Genomic DNA, 20,861 nt, shown 5'->3' on the forward strand with positions numbered 1-20,861 from the left:
TTTGGTAGATTCTTTCATCTTGACAGTAACTCTACAGCCCCTGGGAATTTGCCATTCACAAATTGGAAACTTCTGCAAAATAGCATTCGAACCATTCACTTGTTAAAGTAAAATGTGAAAATAGTTTGGTTTCAACCAAAGGCACTTTAAAATTTTACACCTTGGCCAGGTGCAGTGGCTCACGCCTGTAATCCCAACACTTTAGCAGGCCAATCACTTGAGGTCAGGAGTTCGAGACCAGCCTGGCCAACATGGCAGAATACCCTCTCTACTATAAATACAAAAATTAGCTGGGCATGGTGGCAGATGCTTGTAATCCCAACTACTCTGGAGACTGAGGCATGAGAATCACTTGAACTTGGGAGGTGGAGGTTGCAGTGAGCTGAGATCATGCCACTGCACTCCAGCCTGGGTGACAGAGTGAGACTGTCTCCAAAAAAAAAAAAAAAAAGTTATACCATTAGAATAAATGTTGACTATTTTTGAACTTAAAAATATTCAAAGGTAAGACAATTAGTTTCAGTTATATCCAATATAATGAAGAATTCAGCAGGAATGTCTCTGCTCTGTAATAGGACATGTTTCTTCTAGGCTTGTAGTATCTATGCATTATCATTAGAACAATTCAGTTTCAGGCCAACCAAGTTATAGAAAACTAGTTCCTTGTTGCAAAGGTGCCAGAAAAAAATGAATTTTTAAGCTTAGGCTGAAATCTATTCAGCCTCTTTGAAAGTCAGCATTCCCAATTTTAAGTGTTTTTTTCCCATTCAACTGAGAAACAATTTATTGAGCATCTTTTCTGTTTAACAGAGTTAACCGAGAACAACAGAATTAACAGTTAATAGAATTAACAGATTTAAGCCAAACTAAACTCTGGAGTTTATCTAGATAAACAAGAGGCAATACCTATCTTCAAAGTGCCTTCTAATTAATAGGAGGATGTAGATGGAATGGCCTCTACCTGGAATGATCTCTCTACTTTGTTTAGACTTAACATTTTGTATATTCCTACACTCACACAGCAAGTTTGGCTTGCACAGATGCCACTCATAAATGCCTCTCTAGAATCTTGCACTTTAATGGCCCTAATAGAAACTGTTTTAATTGCCTGGTGGTTTTCTGTTACATGGAAGCTCTCTTAAAGTAGGAACTTTTCACAAATCCATATGACACAATTTATTTTTATGTATTTATTTGAGACGGGTTCTCACTCTGTTGCCCAGGCTCGAGTGCAGTGGCATGATCTTGGCTCACTGCAACCTCCGCCTCCCCAGTTCAAGCAATTCTCGTGCCTCAGCGTCCCAAGTAGCTGGGATTACAGGTGTGTGCACACCCGGCTAATTTTTGTATTTTTAGTGGACACGGGGTTTCACCATGTTGGCCAGGCTGAACTCGAACTCCAGGCTTCAAGTGATCGGCCCACCTCGGCCTCCCAAAGTGCTGGGATTACAGGTGTGAGCCACCACGCCCGGCTAGGCACATGGCTTTCTCTTAGCCCCATCACATCCTGCTTTTTCAGATTTCTGGGTTCAACTTCCCAGCTCCCTCTTACTAGGTCTGTCACATTAAGCAGGTTACTTAGGTACCTCTGTTTCTGTAAAATCGGAATGTTAGGATAATACATAATACACAGGATAATACATAATAATGTGGGATAATACGTAAAAAACCTTTAGCATAGTACCCAGAACATAACAATAAATGTTAGCTGTTATGTCTGTGATGTAGACCATATTCTCACAACAAAACAAGCTTGGAGATGAGAAGTTGCCCAAGGTCACATAACTGATGGAACACCTATTGTTCACCGGATTGCTGTTTTCCTACTTGACGGTAGGGAGAACGTTATTGCAGATTTTCTGTTCCCAAACAGTGTGTGGCACCGAGTGCTCAAAGAATGTTTCATGAGATCATATGGTCAAATATCTGGAAAAACACATAGAATAAATTGTATCGGAAAAAGAGACAGGGGGGAAAGAAAGTGTCAGGAGAGTTTACTTAAAATATTTTTGGAGTTGTGTAGAAGAGGGAGGGAGTTAGGATGACCCTGGGAGGAAGAACTCGGCCCAGGGACCGAGATGACAGGAGGCAGACATTTAGGCTGTCTATATTTTTTTTTTTTTTTTTTTTTTGAGACGAAGTCTCGCTCTGCCATCCAGGCTGGAGTGTAGTGGCGCGATCTCGGCTCACTGCAACCTCCTCCTTCCGGGTTCAAGTGATTCACCTGCCTCAGCCTCTCGAGTAGCTGGGATTACAGGTGCCTGCCACCACGCCTGGCTAATTTTTGTATTTTTATAGAGACAGGGTTTCACCAGTTGGCCAGGCTGGTCTCAAACGCCTCACCTCAGGTGATCCGCCCGCCTCGGCTTCCTAACATGCTGAGATTACAGGCGTGAGCCACCTTGCCCGGCCATATTATCTTTACTATACTATCTCTCTAAAAAAGAATGCTGTCCAACGTTGGAATGGGGAATGTGTACACTGGGAATGCTTCCCCAATCACCCTCTTGTCACAGACCTGACGTCAAGATGAGACTGGACGACCTCTGGACCTCGAAGTTGTATGGGTCTGGACCGGGGAGGCAGAAGAGGGTCAATAGACCCGAGAGGCCGTACCGTCAGTGAAGCCCTTGTTCCCGTGGGAGCCCTTCGGTTCCACGCGGTTCCCACCACGCGCCCGCCAACCCCAGCCCGAGGCCTCACTTTGCAGGCCTTCCCCGAAAGCGGGAAGCCTTGGCCGCTGGACTACCCAAGCGGGCAAGCAAAGGCGGAGGAAACTCAGCCAGGCCGGAAACACAGAGAACTGTTTCCGGGTCGGGGGGCAGGAGCCACCATGGAGCTTCGCGGGGTTGCTGGGCTGATGGATCCGCGGGCCGGCATCTGAAGCGAGCGGGACGCAGCGCGGCCAGCGCCTCCGGGCATACGCAGGCTGGTCCCCAAGGCCCGCGGCCGCCGCCATGTCGGTGCTGGGCGAGTACGAGCGACACTGCGATTCCATCAACTCGGACTTTGGGAGCGAGTCCGGGGGTTGCGGGGACTCGAGTCCGGGGCCTAGCGCCAGTCAGGGGCCGCGAGCCGGCGGCGGCGCGGCGGAGCAGGAGGAGCTGCACTACATCCCCATCCGCGTCCTGGGCCGCGGCGCCTTCGGGGAAGCCACGCTGTACCGCCGCACCGAGGTAGCGGCCCTCGGCACCGGCCGCCCTGTCTGGCGCTGTCGGGTCGCCCCGAGTCCCTCCTTCTTGGCCCCGCTTTCCCAGCGTCGTGAGCTTAGTGCTTTAGGCGCCCACAGGGTATATGTCTTAGGGTCTTCACCACTCTTCCCACTCACCGGCACTAGAAATTGGCTAGATCATTGGTTTGACTAGTCATTTTTGATGGACCTAAGTTACCTAACCGTCTCTGAGCTTTAGTTTCCCCATCTGTAAAATGGGCTTACTGATAATACCCTGAAATCATCTTTTCTTTTTTTTTTTTTAAGATTATCTTGAGAATCAAACGAAGGCTCTTGTTCTGTAAATTAAAGTGGTATACGAATGTGAGGTATTGCCAAAACTTCCTTCCTCTCATGCTGTATATATAGTTCTTCAAGGTCGGGGTGAGGAGGAGGGGCATAGCTTCAAAATCCCCACACCCGTGGCAACTCCGTTATTTTTGTCATTATCTTTAAGTTCAGCAGTGATCACTCAGTTGGAAGCTTTTCTTGAAGCTTATTGGGAAGATCTTTGTGTGTTGGTTCTTTATCAGTGTTTATCCTGCAGGGTTTATGCATGGGAAATACTTTGTTGGTATATTCTAAGCCATTCTTAATTTGGGGGGCACAAGGACCCCTTTGAGAACCTAACATAAGCAAAGTAATCTTACCCCCTCTATCAACACATTTGCACATGTGCACATCCTTTGGAGAGATCCATGGATCACGGAATCCCAAGTTAATATATACTAGTGTAAAACCCTGCAGTGATTATTCTACTTCCAAAAACTAACGATACATTGGATTTGATCATAAAATCTTACTTTAGGGTAAACATTTAATGAGAACTTGCTGGGGTTGCTGAAGGTGATTCATCCATCAGAAATCCATCTGCAGTTCTGGTGTGTGTTCCAAGCCGGCATACTTTTAAGGCTGAAAGATGGAGAAAAGTGGTTGCAAGAGAATATTTTTAAGTGTTCTTTTTTATACTGATGCCACGTTAATATATGATGTTAGAGTTATTCTTAGTAGTCTGTTTTCTTTTTTGCACTCAATGAGAAAGAGGAGATAAGGATCGTTATTTCTATATTTTAGTTAGAGAAACTAAAACAGTATACTTAAGTGAGTTGCTCACTTAAGTTATAAGTAAATCTTGGACTAGAATTAAAGTCTTACATCTTGCCCATTGCCTTTTTATTATTATCCTGTTGAACTTTATTACTGGGTTTGTTTTGAGTTAAATTTGATTACACTTCCCAAAAATTGCATAGCGTTGTCCATTGTCACCAAATATTTATTAGATCTATGAATTTACAAAAGTTCAGAAGCACTCGTTTTCTCTAGAAGCTTATATTTCAGTAGGAAAATAAGTTGACCATTGTTAGTAAACAAATAGCATTAAGTTGCATATGTAGAGATATGAAAAGAATGGACAAATATTTCAGTGTATGGGTTCTAAAAATTAAAGACATGGTTACAGTAAAAGGTTCATCAGAGTCTTTTCAAAAACATTGTAAAGGCTTGGCAGAGGCATTCAAAAGGATGGGGAGGGTTACATAGGTGGAGATGCTCCTGGGCTAGGAAGCAGTGTCAGCAAAGAATGAGGCCAGGCACAGTGGCTCATGCCTGATCCCAACACCTGGGAGGCCAAGGTGGTCGGGTCGCTTGAGGCCAGGAGTTCTAGACCAGCCTGGGCAACACAGTGATACCCCATCTCTTAAAAAAAAAAAAAAAAAATTTAGCTGAGTGTGGCAGTGCGTGCCTGTAGTCCCAACTACTGGGGAAGCTGAGGTGGGAGGATTGCTTCAGCCCAGGAGTTCAAAGCTGAAATGAGCTATGACTGCACTCTAGTTTGGGCAACAGAGTGAGACCCTATCTCTAAAAAAAAAAAAAAAATGATAGTAGACATCAGGAGCTACAGGATACATAAAAGTGTGAGAGGAGATTATAGAGTTGCAAAAGGGGGCATGACTTATTCTTATCCAGAAAGGGTAAGTGAAAATCAGTAAGGAAGTCTAAATTTATAAAACTAGAGGCAAGTTTAGTATTTTCATTTTAGAAGCTGTGACCAGCTATAGATAATTGCTCCCCAGTTCTCTGCTTCTCCAGTATTCTTGCCCTGCCATAATCACCATCATGATTAGCAGTCTGTCATAGTATCCTCAATAGAATCTTTTTGAGATCTATCCCCAGCCCATATTTTTACCTGGAACTGACATCATGCAAATTAAGTGTGACAACAACGTCTTAATGCTTTACTTCCCCTGTCCTGCAATAAATTATAATGCTAAATTGTACACATAACCTTTAAAGTCTGTTAAAAGGAAAAAATAAGAGGAGTCAGTCTCTGCCCCTCTAGGAAGTTTTCTTCTAGGCTTGCAGATCTAGGTGTGGATTCATTTGCTGCCAGGCAAGAGGAAAAGCACGATACCTCTGTTACTGTGTTTAGGATGACTCACTGGTTGTGTGGAAGGAAGTTGATTTGACCCGTCTGTCTGAGAAGGAACGTCGTGATGCCTTGAATGAGATTGTTATTCTGGCACTGCTGCAGCATGACAACATTATTGCCTACTACAATCACTTCATGGACAATACCACCCTGCTGATCGAGCTGGAATATTGTAATGGTAAGATAGAGTTCAGTGGGACTTTCTCCAGCAAGACTTTCTTAGACTCATAATTACCTTGAGGAGAAAAATATAAGAAGAGACATATACAGTGATAAAAACTTTAAATGAATTTCTAGAGTTTAAGAGAAACTTTTCAGGCCATGGAGAATTTTTGAAGTGGTGTACGAAATAAGGAGAGGGATTTTCCCCTGCATACCCAAATTTTCTCTTGTGATTACAGTTCCATTTTCAAACTATCTTTTCTTTGGTTGGATTTTACATTTATTTTTCAAGGTTTTTCTTTATGAAATGACATTAATTAACCAGAGTGTGGCTTGGCAGCACTTGATACAGTATTTAATAAGATCTTATAGGTGATATTTATTTATATCGTCTTCAGCTAAAGCTATCCTATTGAAAAGTGGTCCAAAGATCATAACTGAGTGAAAGTGATATATGGTAAAGCATGGCCCTATTTATCTGGTCCCTGATTTCTTCAGATCATTTTGCTTCTAAGATAGCAATATAGCCTAGTTGTTAAGAAAATAGACTCTAAAACCAAGTTTCTCTACTTTCTAGCTCTATAACCTTGGCAAGAAACTTAACGTCTCTGTGCCTCAGTTTCCTCATTTTATTTTTTTTATTATTATTATTATTTTTTTTTTGAGATGGAGTTTTACTCTTGTTGCCCAGGCTGGAGTGCAGTGGCGCCATCTTGGCTCACCACAACCTCTGCCTCATGGGTTCAAGCGATTCTCCTGCCTCGGCCTCCCGAGTAGCTGGGATTACAGGCATGCGCCACCATGCCCAGCTAATTTTTGTATTTTTAGTAGAGACAGGGTTTTGCCACGTTGGCCAGGCTGGTCTTGAACTCCTGACCTTAGGTGATCCGCCCACCTCCGCCTCCCAAAGTGCTGGGATTACAGGCTTAAGCCACTGCGCCCAGCAGTTTCCTCATTTTAAAATGAGTTTGTTGGCCAGGGACAGTGCACACCTGTAATCCCAGCACTTTGGGAAGCCAAGACAAGCAGATCACTTGAGCATAGGAGTTTGAGGAAAGCCTAGGCAACATAGTGAAACCCTGTCACTACCAAAAATACAAAAAAATTAGCTGGGTGGTGTGCACCTGTAGTCACAGCTACTTGGGAGGCTGAGGAGGGAGGATAGCTTGAGACTGGGAGGCAGAGGTTGCAGTGAGCTCAGACCACTGCACTCCAGCCTGCGCGATGGTGCCAGACCCTGTCTCAAAAAAAAAAAAAAAAAAGCTGGGCGTGGTGGCTCACGCCTGTAATCCCAATGCTTTGGGAGGCTGAGGTGGGCGGATCACAAGGTCAGGAGATCGAGACCATCCTGGCCAACATGGTGAAACCCAGTCTCCACTAAAAATAACAAAAATTAGCTGCGCATGGTGGCGCGTGCCTGTAATCCCAGCTACTCGGGAGGCTGAGGCAGGAGAATCACTTGAACCGGGGAGTTGGAGGTTGCAGTAAGTGGAGATCATGCCACTGCAGCCTGGTGACAGAGCGAGACTCCATCTCAAAAAAAAAAAAAGTTTGTTGATAACAGTACCTACTTTCTAGGATTGTTGTATTACATGCATACTGCTTGGTAGGTAGAAAGTGTTTGCTACATACTGTATTAGCTGTTAATCATCTTGTTGCACAAGAGAACCTCCAAAGCGCTTTTCTGAACTGCATGCTAAAGAGGTCCCAGCATATTCGTCACTTATGACTTTCTTGTGTAAACTCTTGTATATTATGATCATTGGTGATCAATGCCATATACAAGATTCTGTTAAAAATTTTCCAAGTAGCAGAAGCCCTAGGTAGTTAACTTCTTTTGTGATTAGGAAGAATTGGAACACATGATACATTTATTGAAACTGACTTATTAAGTTGCAGGGGAAAAGAAGTTGTAAAAACCCAGGGCTAAAGTGTAAGTTATAGTTGCAGGTGGGATGTAAGATGAACCATAATCACTTGCAGTCTGTATTACTTGGTAAAGGAAAGAGAGAAGTAAATTCACACTTATTCCACAGAAAGGAATTAGTAAAGAGAGTAATGATAGGAAACAGTCTAGGGGTAGACTCTAAATTTTGGGAAATTTTTTGGTGTGAAGTAGAAAATTTGTCAATATATACCCTATAAATACAAAACATTGCATCACAGGTGTAATCCAATTTTTTTCTTTTTTTCCTGAGATAGACTCTCACTGTCACCCAGCCTGGAGTGCAGTGGTGCGATCTCAGCTCACTACAACCTCCGCCTCCCAGGCTCAGGCGATCCTCCCACCTTAGCCTCCTGATTAGGTGGGACCACAGGCACGTGCCCCAACAGCCGTCTAATTTTTTGTATTTTTGTTAGAGACAGGGTTTTGCCATGTTGCCCAGTCTGGTCTTGAATTCCCGAACCCAAACGATTCGCCCATCTCAGCCTCCCAAAGTGCTGGGATTATAGGCGTGAGCCAATGTGCCCAGCCTAATCCCAATGTTATGGTAGTCACAACTGGGAGAGTTGTTACAAAAAATATTGTAGAGTCCTTAAAGGAGAGTTCTAGAAAAGAAATCTGATTTTGAATATACTTCACTTGTTGGGAACAAGAATGGTCTTTACTCACATCTTTTCTAAAAATGCCTTTTTTTAAATTAAGCCTCTTGTGTTAGAGAGGGAGATCTTTGAAGAATATTTCTGATGCAGTCCTTGAGAGATGGGAAGAGTTTTGTGCCCATGTGAAAAGTCAAAAGAAGTAGTTGCCTATGAAGAGAAAGCAGAATCCTTCATTTCCTTGTGTCACCTAAAAAATCCTGTTACAAGAGCCAAGCTTTGATCTGTATTAAACAATTCAAACCTGTGTCTTGTTTAATTGCAGGAGGGAACCTGTATGACAAAATCCTTCGTCAGAAGGACAAGTTGTTTGAGGAAGAGGTAATTCATATTTCTATGGAAGGAAGTTAGAATTGTAGTGTTGTAATTCTTGCATTCTAGTTCTGTATTTACTCTTCCAATAATGAAGAGTGTTTTTTTCCTTTTGTTCAGACTCCTTCCAGGCTCTGATATTCATGAGAAAGGAAACCTCTAACAAGGAAGCTGTCTATAGCTGCTTCCTAAACGTTTTACCTCCACATCATGATTCTCTGTGGGCTTTCTTTCCTGATTCTATTACTGCATACTGGTATGCCCAGTTTTCTATAACTTTGCATTCTTCCTGAGTTTTTCCACATGTCTGCTTTACCATACTATATATTATAATGACATTGGAACTATTTTATGAGGAACCTGTTTTTTGTGTTTTTTTACCCCTTCACTTTTCTTTGCCTACTCAACCTGCAAGGAGGAGATGTCAAGTCATGTTGAATTATAACTTCTGTTTGCAGCTTTCTTTGTTTTGTTTGTTTGTGTGTGTGTATTTACTTAAATGGAGCTTTTTGTTTCTAATCCAAATATTTATTTTTTCTCTGCAGATGGTGGTGTGGTACCTATTTCAGATTGTTTCAGCAGTGAGCTGCATCCATAAAGCTGGAATCCTTCATAGGTAAGAAGTAAAAAAAATTTATGGATGGATTCTTCTCTACCAATTCAGCCCCTACCCTGGATAACCCCCCAACAACACTTTTATTTTCTTGGTTAAGCAGCCAAGAGTTTTTCCATTGATATCATTTGGAAAGGAAAGTAATGAGGAATATTATTTTCACTCCCTGAGGTTAAACCATGTTTATGATCTAGGAAGAGTCTCCTCAGTAGCCAAGTACTACTTAGTCATTTTACAGACAAACATTTTAGAGTTCAGTTTGTTAATTCATCAGTAAAGCCTAGAAGGACACCACGAGAAGTAGTGTTTGGTAAGAATTCACAGCAATAGGCCAGGCGCGGTGGCTCACGCTTGTAATCCCAGCACTTTGGGAGGCCGAGGCGGGCGGATCACGAGGTCAGGAGATCGAGACTATGGTGAAACCCTGTCTCTACTAAAAATACAAAAAATTAGCCGGGCGTGGTGGCGGGCACCTGTAGTCCCAGCTACTCGGAGAGGCTGAGGCAGAATGGCGTGAACCCGGGAGGCGGAGCTTGCAGTGAGCCGAGATTGCACCACTGCACTCCAGCCTGGGCGACAGAGCGAGACTCCGTCTCAAAAAAAAAAAAAAGAATTCACAGCAATAATAATTGGCAATTCTTTTTAATTCTATAATTAAGCTCTTTTGATTTAAATAAAAGCCTCTTCACTCTGTACAATTAATTATACAAATTTACCAGATCTTTAAAAACAAGCACGTTTCCATTCATTTCTAGCTATAGAAGAGAAGCATCTCAATAACATTTTCACATCATTATGCCCTTCTTAAGTGAGTCATTGACTGGTGCCAGAGATTAATTATAATACACTAAGATTTCTTTTTTTATTGGTTTGTTCATTCAGTTAACATATATTTCTTGATAGCTATTAAATGGCTTCTGTTGCATGTTGTTATTTTCTTTTTAAACATAACAAAGTATATTGTTCTGGTTTATTCACATCTTTCAATAAAGGAAGCCATAGTGAACCAGGCACAGTTCATTTTGTTTTACATATGGTCAATTCATCTTTAGAAAAATAGCCTGTGATTTTATTTAGATGACTAAATGGCCTAATCATATCGTTGCAGGGACATGTAGGCCTCTTCTCTTGCCTTAACAGATTATTTGAAACTTTGACACCAACCAAGTTTGTTAAAGTTGCCTTGATACCACTTAATTCAAGGCATAACTGATAGTTGAAGAGGTGTGGTATCTTATGGGAATTATGGTTACCTAGAGCACCATTTTCCTCATCTGACCCTCTTAACTTTTCCTAATAGCTTCAGTAGTATGGGAGATATTTCTATGCTGTGAAGCCCTAGAGGATGAAGTTAATTCTCTGCCTTCACTCCTTTAAAGTCCCCGTTTCAGTGTTAAATAGCATGTGAAAGTGATGACCACTGTGGGTAACACTCTTTTTTTGTTTTATTTTTTGTTTTATTTTGTTTTAGTTTTTGAGACAGGGTCTCACCCTGTTGCCCAGGCTGGAATGTAGTGGTGCAATCATGACTCACTGCATAGCCTCCTGGGCTCAACTGATTCTCAGGTGCTTTAGCCTCCCGAGAAGCTAGGACTACAAGTGTATGCCACCACTCCTGACTAATTTATTTTTTGTAGAGATGGGATCTCACTATGTTGCCCAGGCTGGTGTAGAACTCCTGGCCTCAAGCAATCCTCCTGCCTTGCCCTCCTAAAGTGCTGAGATTACAGATGTGAGCCACTGCACCCGGCCCACACTCATTTTTATTCTGTAACAATCCTGGGCAAGACAGGGGGTGAAATAAAACAATTATTTGTGTGAACTTAATTTGCAGCATCTTTTTTTTTCAGAGATATAAAGACATTAAATATTTTTCTGACCAAGGCAAACCTGATAAAACTTGGAGATTATGGCCTAGCAAAGAAACTTAATTCTGAGTATTCCATGGCTGAGACGGTATGTGTTGCCCTTGTCTTAATTTTTATTTTCTTTTCTAGCACTGTGAAATATAACTATACTCCCTAAATCTTGCATACTTTTCTCAATATTCTTGCAAGTTGTCCATACTTTTAATGCATGTCTTCAGAAGTCTTTTTCCTGGGCCCACTAGCAGGCATTTAAGTCATTGCCCACGTTACAGCTCTGACCTCATAGCCTTTTTCCAACACTGATTAGGGACTTATCTAAAAGCAACAAAATGCTTTACTGTTTTGTCCACGTTAGGATCTTTAGTAGATTTCACTTTATCTCTTATTTAATGTTTGAGCTCAAGGTGTTAGACATCTCTTTGTTTTTCCTTTGAATGCTTCTGGTTCAAAGAGAACCCCTATATTACAAGTGAAGGCTGATGCTCAGAGAACAATCTATTCTTTAATATTATACACAGTCTGAACTGCACAGGGGTCCCCTCTCACATGATTTTGAGAAAGATCATTGGTAAAGAGTAGACATAAGTTGATCTTTAGGACAGTAATCTTATCCTTTTAGGAATTATAAAACCCAGTTATTATTATTCTAGTTTCGCAATGCTCTGTCGTTAAAAGAAATTGAAAACTGATTTTGGCCAATAATTTTTTTTTTTTTAATAATGTCAAGGTTTGCCTGCAAGCAATTTAGATGTTTAGGGTTTGGAGTCTCTGCTTCAGGGACTCAGATGTTTCTATGATGGAGGCCAAAGTGAGCTTCTGAAGAAGCAATCATGTCTTTATATGGATTTTTCTCATCAAGAACAATCTGATAAAACCAAGACTTGACTTTTTTTAGCTAGTTAAATGCAAAGAAGGAATGATACGAAAATTTATAAAAGCCATGTAAGCCATCTGAAATTTGCTTTGCTTTGCTGATTAAAGCTGACTGTGAGTTTTATTAGAGCTGCTAGGGCATTCATTATATCCCATCTTAGGAGAGGCATGACTTCTTAGGACATTTTTATTTCCAAATTTATTTTTGAAGTCAGAAAATCTTTTTCAAATTCAAAGGAAATTCACTAGCTGTGTTAGTATAACAGATGCCAAATTGGGCATTTTAAAAGTTTCATTATGCGTATTTTAGTTAGAACATCTAATTCCTTCATTCAGTTACCATCTCCCCACTGCCAGTGTTTGGGTTTTTTTCCCATTGGTGAACTTTTACTAAGTATGTCTTTAAGTATGTGTAAAGTCATTCAGTCTTCACAGAATGCCTGAAGCCTCTGTGATCTAGGAATCACAGAGCTATTGAGCCCCTCAAGTTACCACAGTCCCTTTATCACAGAGATTGTCCCTTTATAATTGACCCAAGAGGTTTGATATGAATAAGATTTCTTTCCATAGTGGCATCATCTCATAAAAACCATTTTGGAATCTGCTGATGAATGTTTTATGGTTGTTATGACTAGTTCCTAGGAAATTTAATTAAGCTGTTGAAATGTTAACATAGTTACCTCACAAAAGAAGTTATTCTTTGATTGTTTCTTTGTTGCTCAGCTTGTGGGAACCCCATATTACATGTCTCCAGAGCTCTGTCAAGGAGTAAAGTACAATTTCAAGTCTGATATCTGGGCAGTAGGCTGCGTCATTTTTGAACTGCTTACCTTAAAGAGGACGTTTGATGCTACAGTAAGTTGGCATATTATCCCCATATTGCATTTAGCAGGTTGCAAATGGTACAGCTTGACTAAGCAGATCAACTCTATTTCCAGGCTTCTGATTTCTGGCAAAAATAACCTGTATTCAGGTACAAGATTAGTAATCTATTACTAAAATGCTATAGACCCAGCCAGGCGCAGTGGCTCACGCCGGTAATCTCAGCATTTTGGGAGGCCAAGGTGGGTGGATCACTTGAGGTCACCCTGGCCAACATGGTGAAACCCTGTCTCCATTAAAAATACAAAACTCAGCTGGGTGTGGTGGCACACACCTGTAATCCCAGCTATTCGAGAGGCTGAGGCACAAAAATTGCTTGAACCCAGGAGGTGGAGGTTGCAGTGAGCCAAGATCATGCCACTGCACTCCAGCCTGGGCAGCAGAGCAAGACTCTGTCTCAAAAAAATCTCCAACTTGAATTCCCTGTCGAAATGATCACTTGAACCCGGGAAGTGGAGACTGCAGTAAGCCAAGATCACACCACTATACTCCAGCCTGGGCAACAGAGCAAGACCCTGTCTCAAAAAAAAAAATGAAAATTAAATTAAATTAAAAAGTTCATCTCTTAAAAGCAAAAAATGGAATATGATGGTTCACTTTTTCAAGCAGTAGGAATTGGAACATTATTAACAGCAGCCAGATGATCATGCAACGACTGCATCACTTTCTTAGGAACGTGTAAAAGGATGCAAATCTAGTGAACAGAATGGAAAGGAACAAAAAATAATTGTTTTATTTGGGTCTCACTCTGTTGCCCAGGCCTGGAGTGCAGTGTCGTGATCATAGCTCACTGCAGTCTCAAACTCCTGTGCTCCAGCGGTCATCCTGCCTCAGTCTCCTGAGTAGTTCGAACTACAGGCATGCCTCACCACACCTGGCTATTTTTTGTAGAGATGGGTTCTCACTATGTTACCCAGGCTGGTTTCAAAATCCTGGCCTTAACTGATCTTCCTGCCTTGGCCTGTGCTAGGATTACAGGTGTGAGCCCCCATGCCCAGCATATTTATGCCTTTTTCTTAATTGTTACTTCTTTGTGCCTTTATTCTATCTTGTAAACACTTCTGACATAGCACCAGTATCACTTTATTGTACTTACTTTTTTTATATAGCTGTGGTTTTGCCAGGTAGTCTAAAACCCTTCCAAATGTTTGCTTTATTTTCTGCAATACCTAACACATTGTAGGTGTTAAAAATATTCATTAACTAGGAAAAAAAAAGTTTATCTGTTAAAAAATAAAGATTGTCATTGCTTTATGGACAATGAATCCCTTTAAGTCTTTTTTTCTTTTTTTAAGTAAATTAAAGTACAACCTGATATAAAGCAGTGCTTCTCAAACTTCAATATGCATACAAAATCATCTTGTTGAAATGCAGATTTTTTGGGGGGCAGGGTTGATTGTGTTTCTAACAAGCTCCCAGGTGATGCTGATGCTGCTGGTCCATGGAGCACATTGAGGGGTTAAAGTGGATTCATAGCCAGTTGCCTGTACCAACCAGGTGTGAGAATTTAGGCAAATCACTTCATCTCTTTGATCCTCTGTTTTTTATTATCTATAACATGGTAACAATATATATTCCCCACACAGAGATTCTCTCATAATGTATATGAAAAATGCAAATGTAAGATAATGCAAATTCATTGCCCTTTCATAAGACCTATTCATTTTTCTAAATCCTGAAGGTTGTTCTAGTATATCATCTAATTCTCTTAAATAGTATGGTGGAAGAAAAATGACTTGGAGTCAGAGGCTGGGCGCGGTGACTCATGCCTGTAATCCCGGCACTTTGGGAGGCTGAGGCGGGCGGATCACCTGAGGTCAGGAGTTCGAGACCAGCCTGGCCAACATGGTGAAACCCTGTCTCTACTAAAAAATACAAAAATTAGCCAGGCATGGTGGTGCATGCCTGTAATCCCAGCTACTCAGGAGGCTGGGGCACAAGCATCACTTGAACCCAGGAGACAGAGGTTGTAGTGAGCAGAGATCGTGTCACTGCACTCCAGCCTGGGTGACAGAGTGAGACTCTGTCTCAAGAAATAGATATATGTGTGTGTGTGTGTGTGTGTGTGTGTGTATAGGTGTGTGTGTATATATATGTACACACACACATACATATATATGTGTATATATGTGTGTGTATATATATATATATATGACTTGGAGTCAGGCTTTGGTTGGAGTTATAGCTCCATTTTTACTATGTGATTTTGGGCAAGTTATTTACATCTCTGAGCCCCATTTTTCTCATATATAAATTGATAATAATAATAATTTCCTTGAATGGTGTGAGGCTAAAAAATATCATATATGTAATGTGCCTGTCTAGTTTGTAGTAGTCTCTCAATAACGTGGCGGTGGTATTACCATAATATTGTTAGTGTTATCATCTTCTTATTATTCACTGCCTTGTCTGTCACAGCAGAGTATTGCCTGTACAGCCACAATTAGGATATATAAATTAGGAGGCAAGTTAGTTGGCAAGGGAACTGCATGAAGCCAAGAAGCATGGCTAATCTTGCTTTCCTTCTTCTTGGGATTCAGTTGAAAGGTCAGATTATAATATACTCTAAGCATTATATTATTGGCCACATAGTTATAGATTGTATGGCCAGTTGGCTTCATTCTGTCTGATAGCATCAGTGCATCCCTAACTATTTCTTGTTGATGCATACTAGTAGTTATAACAAGAAGTCAGACCTATTGCCAATTCTTTAAATAATGGTCACAGACACCTGAGAGCCCCAACCAGTACAGTATAGCATCATCTTTATATAACCAGGAACAATGCAGTCATCATTTTCTCATAGAACCCGCTCAACCTGTGTGTGAAGATCGTGCAAGGAATTCGGGCCATGGAAGTTGACTCTAGCCAGTACTCTTTGGAATTGATCCAAATGGTTCATTCATGCCTCGACCAGGTAGGTGTGACTTAAATATTCACTTTAGTTTCGTATTTCCCCTTCCAGCCTCAGTGTTTGGTATATGGCATAGCTATAAACCATACAAAACCACATGCACTTCCCCAGGGTAGAGTGTATTTGTGGCTATACCCAGAATAGGTATGGTAATTCATTATAGTTGTGTGCTTCAGTGAACAAATTCTGACTTTATTCTGTTTTGTACGTATTAGTTTGTGAAATGAATTTCCCTTCTAAATTGTGCTCCATTTTTTTTTTTTTTGAGACGGAGTCTCGCTCTGTTGCCCAGGCTGGAGTGCAGTGGCGCAATCTCGGCTCACTGCAAGCTCCGCCTCCCGGGTTCACGCCATTCTCCTGCCTCAGCCTCTCCGAGTAGCTGGGACTACAGGCGCCCGCCACCACGCCCGGCTAATTTTTTTGTATTTTTAGTAGAGACGGGGTTTCACCGTGGTCTCGATCTCCTGACCTCGTGATCCGCCCGCCTCGGCCTCCCAAAGTACTGGGATTACAACCGTGAGCCACCGCACCTGGCCAATTGTGCTCCATTTTTATGACCAAGAGTAATTTCTGAATATAGATTTCATAAAACTGCAATGAAAGATAATTTACCATTTCTAATACAGAATGTCTGTATTTCTCATATCTCATAGTTCCCTTGCTGTGTAGTTCTAGTGTTATTCAAAGTATGTTTCATGAAACACTGGAGTCAGAATCACCAGGGAGTGGGGGAGTTTTGTAAGTAAAAAGAAGATTCCTGGGCCCCACCCCAGACGAACTCAATCAGAATCTCTGTGGATAAAGCCCAGAAATCTTTATTTGTAACAAACACCTCAGGTAATTCTTCTGTTCTGTATATATTGAGGTTCGAGAGCCACTGCCCTAATTGAACAAGTGAGGAAGATGGATTATAAACATTCTCCTTCATGTACAAGTGTTGATTATAATGAGGTGAGAAGCATAAAATATGGAGTATCACATAAGAAATTATTTCTAAAACAAAAGGGTAATGCAGTGGTCTTTGACTAATTATCCTCTTTAGATCCCATGTTGCCCATTTCCGTTAAGTGAAAACTAACCCTATTTTTACTTTTTAGGATCCTGAGCAGAGACCTACTGCAGATGAACTTCTAGATCGCCCTCTTCTCAGGAAACGCAGGAGGTAAAGTATGAAGAAGTCACTCCATTGTCTTTTCTGAGATAGTTGACTTTTAGAGGCTTGATCGGAGTACTACAAGAAAGAGTAGTGTTTCCTGACTTGGTTGCAATAGTGCTATTTTCTACCAACATCCCTGCTTTTATTGCTTAGGGGTAGCTTCTGACTTTTGCCTCCTTAGCCTGTGCTGTTTTGTTCTAAATTTGTACTGATGAGGCCCAAGAGCCCTTCACTCCTGATCCATTGGTTTTAAACCTTAGAGTTGAGGCATTAGAGTGTAGTAAGGAAGAGGGGTGTCTGGACTCAGACATCCTTCTGTTGGTATCTGAATTTTGTCATTATCTTTGTCAAGTTATTTAACATCCTTATTTCTTAGCTTTCTCCTCTATAAAGTCAGATGAGGTCAGGATTAAAGAAGATAACACATAAAAAGTGGTCATCCCAGGGCCTGGCATAGGGTGCTTATCAATTGTAGTGTGAATTGGACTGATCCTTTGGTTTTTTTGTTTTTTGTTTGTTTTCTGAGACAGAGTCTCACTTTATCATCCAGGCTAGAGTACAGTGGCACAGTCCTAGCTCACTGCAGCCTTGAACTCCTGCTGCAAGTGATTCTCACACCTCAGCCTCCCAAGTAGCTAGGACTACAGGTGTGCACCATCATGCCTGGCTAATTTTTCTATTTTTATAGAGACGGGGTCTCACTGTGTTGCCCAGGCTGGTCTCAAAGCTGTTGCCTAAGCAGTCCTCCTGCCTCAGCCTCCCAAAATGTTGGGGTTAGAGGCATGAGACACTATGCCCGGCCTGAGCCTTTGTTTTTCACTGCATTTGTTTAGGTGGTAGGTTGGAGTTGGAGGAATCCTCTTCAGGTACATTTTGCCCATATTTGAAGTAGATTTTTATTGACTCCTCAGAGGTTATTTCCTGAGATTTATTCTGTCAGATATCTTTAGAGATAGGAAGAACATCCTTTATCCCTCGGTTCCTCTAGGAGGTTTCATACCTTAATTTAAAACGTTTATCTTCCTTAAATGTTTGAGTCTGTATTTCATCCTATTACACTATTTTTGCCTTGCTACCCTTCTTCCTCCACTACCAGTTTTTTGTTTTTATGTCTTCCAAATATTCACGTACAATGCTCTTTTCAAGTCTTGCTCTTGGATACATTCTGTACATCCCTAATTCCATATTTGTTGTTTCATCAGTACTTTTATTCTACTATGCCATTTAATTAATCTTTTCTGGTTCTTCTCTAGTTGGTCTGTAGCCAGTTTTAGTGCCTGAAATTATGTACAGTACTCCAGATACAGCACCATGACCTTCCAATTATGTTTTGTGCACGTGCGAGCAGTATCACCCTTTTGGTCTGGTTAAGCATTTTTAAAATTTTTATCTGGCTTATTTCACAGCAATATAATGATTTATTTTATTTTATTTTATTTTATTTATTTTATTTTATTTTATTTACTTTTTGAGAGTCTCACTCTGTTGCCCAGGCTGGAGTGCAGTGGCATAGTCTCAGCTCACTGCAACCTCCGCCTGCTAGGTTCAAGCAGTTCTCCTACCTCAGCCTCTCAGGTAGCTGGGACTACAGGCAGGCGCCACCACGCCTGGCTAGTTTTTGTATTTTTAGTAGAGACGAAGTTTTACTATGTTGGCCAGGCTGGTCTCGAACTCCTGACCTCAGGTGATCTGCCTGCATCGGCCTCCCAAAGTGCTGGGATTACAGGCATGAGCCACTGCACCCGGCATAATCACTATTTTAAGTCACTATTTTAATCTCTTATTTTTTGAGTGTAGGCATGAAATTTTTACTGAGATAATTATAGATTTACCTGCAATACTTTGTTGGAACTTTGTACTTCAATGGAAAACATAAGACAGAGTTTTCCAGACAGAGAATATAGCATAAGCAAAATCATAGACACAGGAAGTTGTGGAAAATATTCAGGAAACACAAAATTCTATTTGGCTAAATTAGTGGTTCTAGACCTGGGATTTTTGATGCAAAATATCAGGAGCTTTCAAAAAGTACTGATGCCTGAGCACTACTCTAGGAGCTCAGCTATAATTGATTTAGGTAGGATGACAGCCCTGGGCTAGAACATGGGGTGCAAACAAAAGGAAGTCAGTCTGGAAAAATAGGTAGGAAATCTTGCATGCCAGGCCAAGAAAATCGTGGTTAATTCAAGAGGTAGTGCAAAAGATAGAGTAGATATCACATCCACCGACGGGAGATAGTGGATGTTTGCGAGAGGGTAGTTCATGTGATGAGAGGCATACCTAAGGAAGAGTTATTTGGCAATATTAGTATCTATGTTAAATTAGTATAGTAAAATGATTAAGACTGTAGTAAGTGAGGCTGATTAGAAGGTATTATCACAGTACAGGTGGGAAGTAGAGCTACCCAGAACTAAGGTGGTGAGACTGGAAAGGAAGAGGTGAGTACAAAAAGTACTATATAGGTAGAATCTGTAGAACCTGAATATTAAAGAAAGGGAGAGAGATGAATCAGAGATGACTGAGGTTTTAAGCCCAGTTGACTGGGAGAATTGGGGAAGGGTGTTGCGGCTAGTTACAGAAATAGAGAAGTCAGAAAGAAAAGTTCATTTGGGAAAAAGCTAACAAGCTCATATTTGGAGATACTGAGTTTGGGAGTCAGTGGGCAGACTAGATGAAGGTGTCCATCAGATACTAAATACGTACATCAGAGGTTCTCAAGGCTCTCTGTTCCAGCCTGGACCATTTCTCAGAGATAGAAAGCAAATGGCCCCAAACTGCTGGCCTTTGGGTATTTAATGAATTGTCTAATGAAAGGACTATATAACTATTTTGAGTTGTATTGAGGTACTTTGCTAAAAGTATTGTGATGTTGTAGGATGCATACAGTTTATAAGAGGATTAAATCTGTGAAATGTATTAAACAGACACCTTTGCAATATAAAAACCTATTATTTCACTCATGTATCTTTGCTTTTCTTTTGGTAGAGAGATGGAGGAAAAAGTCACTCTGCTTAATGCACCTACAAAGAGACCAAGGTAATGTTCAAGAGACTCTTAAAAACTAATATATCCAAAATTACAACCAGGGGGTTCTTTCTTGAGTGTAGGCATTATTCGATCCCAGGATACTTTGGCATCCTTTCAGGAGCCAGCATCTGCTTAAATGTCATACAGGCATTTCTAAGAAGAAAGCTATAATTTCACCCTCACACTAAAGTGGCCATCATTACCATGATGAATGTGGAAAAGTGTAGGTGTTATGGGTCATACTGGAATCTGATCTGGCCAAGCTGTGATGAAGCCCTGAGGCAGGAATCGCAAAGTCTGCTGTGATAGAGCACATTGAAATAAGTTGTCGAGAAAGAACATACTTTCTCATACCATAATTGGCAGTTCTTCTCAAGGAACAGACTGGAAGCATTTTTCTTTGATACTGTTTTTAATGTTAAATGTTCCTTTGTTCTGGGGGTTGTTGGCAGGTCAAGCACTGTGACTGAAGCACCCATTGCTGTAGTAACATCACGAACCAGTGAAGTCTATGTTTGGGGTGGTGGAAAATCCACCCCTCAGAAACTGGATGTTATCAAGAGTGGCTGTAGTGCCCGGCAGGTGTGTGCAGGGAATACCCACTTTGCTGTGGTCACAGTGGAGAAGGAACTGTACACTTGGGTGGTAAGTGAACGCTAAGCATTTTGGAACGGTGCTGTAAGCCTAATTGTTTACTGGGCCCACGATGTCTAAGCATTTTATTAGTTGAACCTATACTAAGGGAGTGGCAACATGGGGTGATGGAATGGAAGCTCTTATGAGAGCAGGGATTTTGTCTGTTTAGTTCACTGAT

At 41.2% G+C, this 20,861-nt stretch overlaps 1 protein-coding gene across 4 annotated transcripts in view; it reads left to right on the forward strand.

Moving 5' to 3' along the window:
* Positions 1 to 2,804: 2,804 nt before the first annotated feature.
* The window catches only part of NEK9 (NIMA related kinase 9), a 45,663-nt gene continuing 27,606 nt past the window's right edge, over positions 2,805 to 20,861 (forward strand). For 3 of the 4 annotated variants that reach the window (XM_032179810.2, XM_032179812.2, XM_032179811.2), the window contains exons 1-10: positions 2,805 to 3,176; positions 5,640 to 5,817; positions 8,668 to 8,723; positions 9,260 to 9,330; positions 11,178 to 11,283; positions 12,792 to 12,923; positions 15,757 to 15,867; positions 16,962 to 17,026; positions 20,006 to 20,056; positions 20,500 to 20,692. In XM_032179810.2, coding sequence (XP_032035701.1) covers positions 2,958 to 3,176; positions 5,640 to 5,817; positions 8,668 to 8,723; positions 9,260 to 9,330; positions 11,178 to 11,283; positions 12,792 to 12,923; positions 15,757 to 15,867; positions 16,962 to 17,026; positions 20,006 to 20,056; positions 20,500 to 20,692 — 1,182 coding nt within the window. In that variant the 5' untranslated portion in view covers positions 2,805 to 2,957. Of the gene's footprint in view, positions 3,177 to 5,639; positions 5,818 to 8,667; positions 8,724 to 8,867; positions 8,971 to 9,259; positions 9,331 to 11,177; positions 11,284 to 12,791; positions 12,924 to 15,756; positions 15,868 to 16,961; positions 17,027 to 20,005; positions 20,057 to 20,499; positions 20,693 to 20,861 lie in introns of those variants that run through there. The other variant, XM_032179813.2, reaches the window with a different exon arrangement.

This window comes from Hylobates moloch, unplaced genomic scaffold (assembly GCF_009828535.3).
Source record: "Hylobates moloch isolate HMO894 unplaced genomic scaffold, HMol_V3 SCAFFOLD_16, whole genome shotgun sequence".
NCBI classification, from domain to species: domain Eukaryota; kingdom Metazoa; phylum Chordata; class Mammalia; order Primates; family Hylobatidae; genus Hylobates; species Hylobates moloch.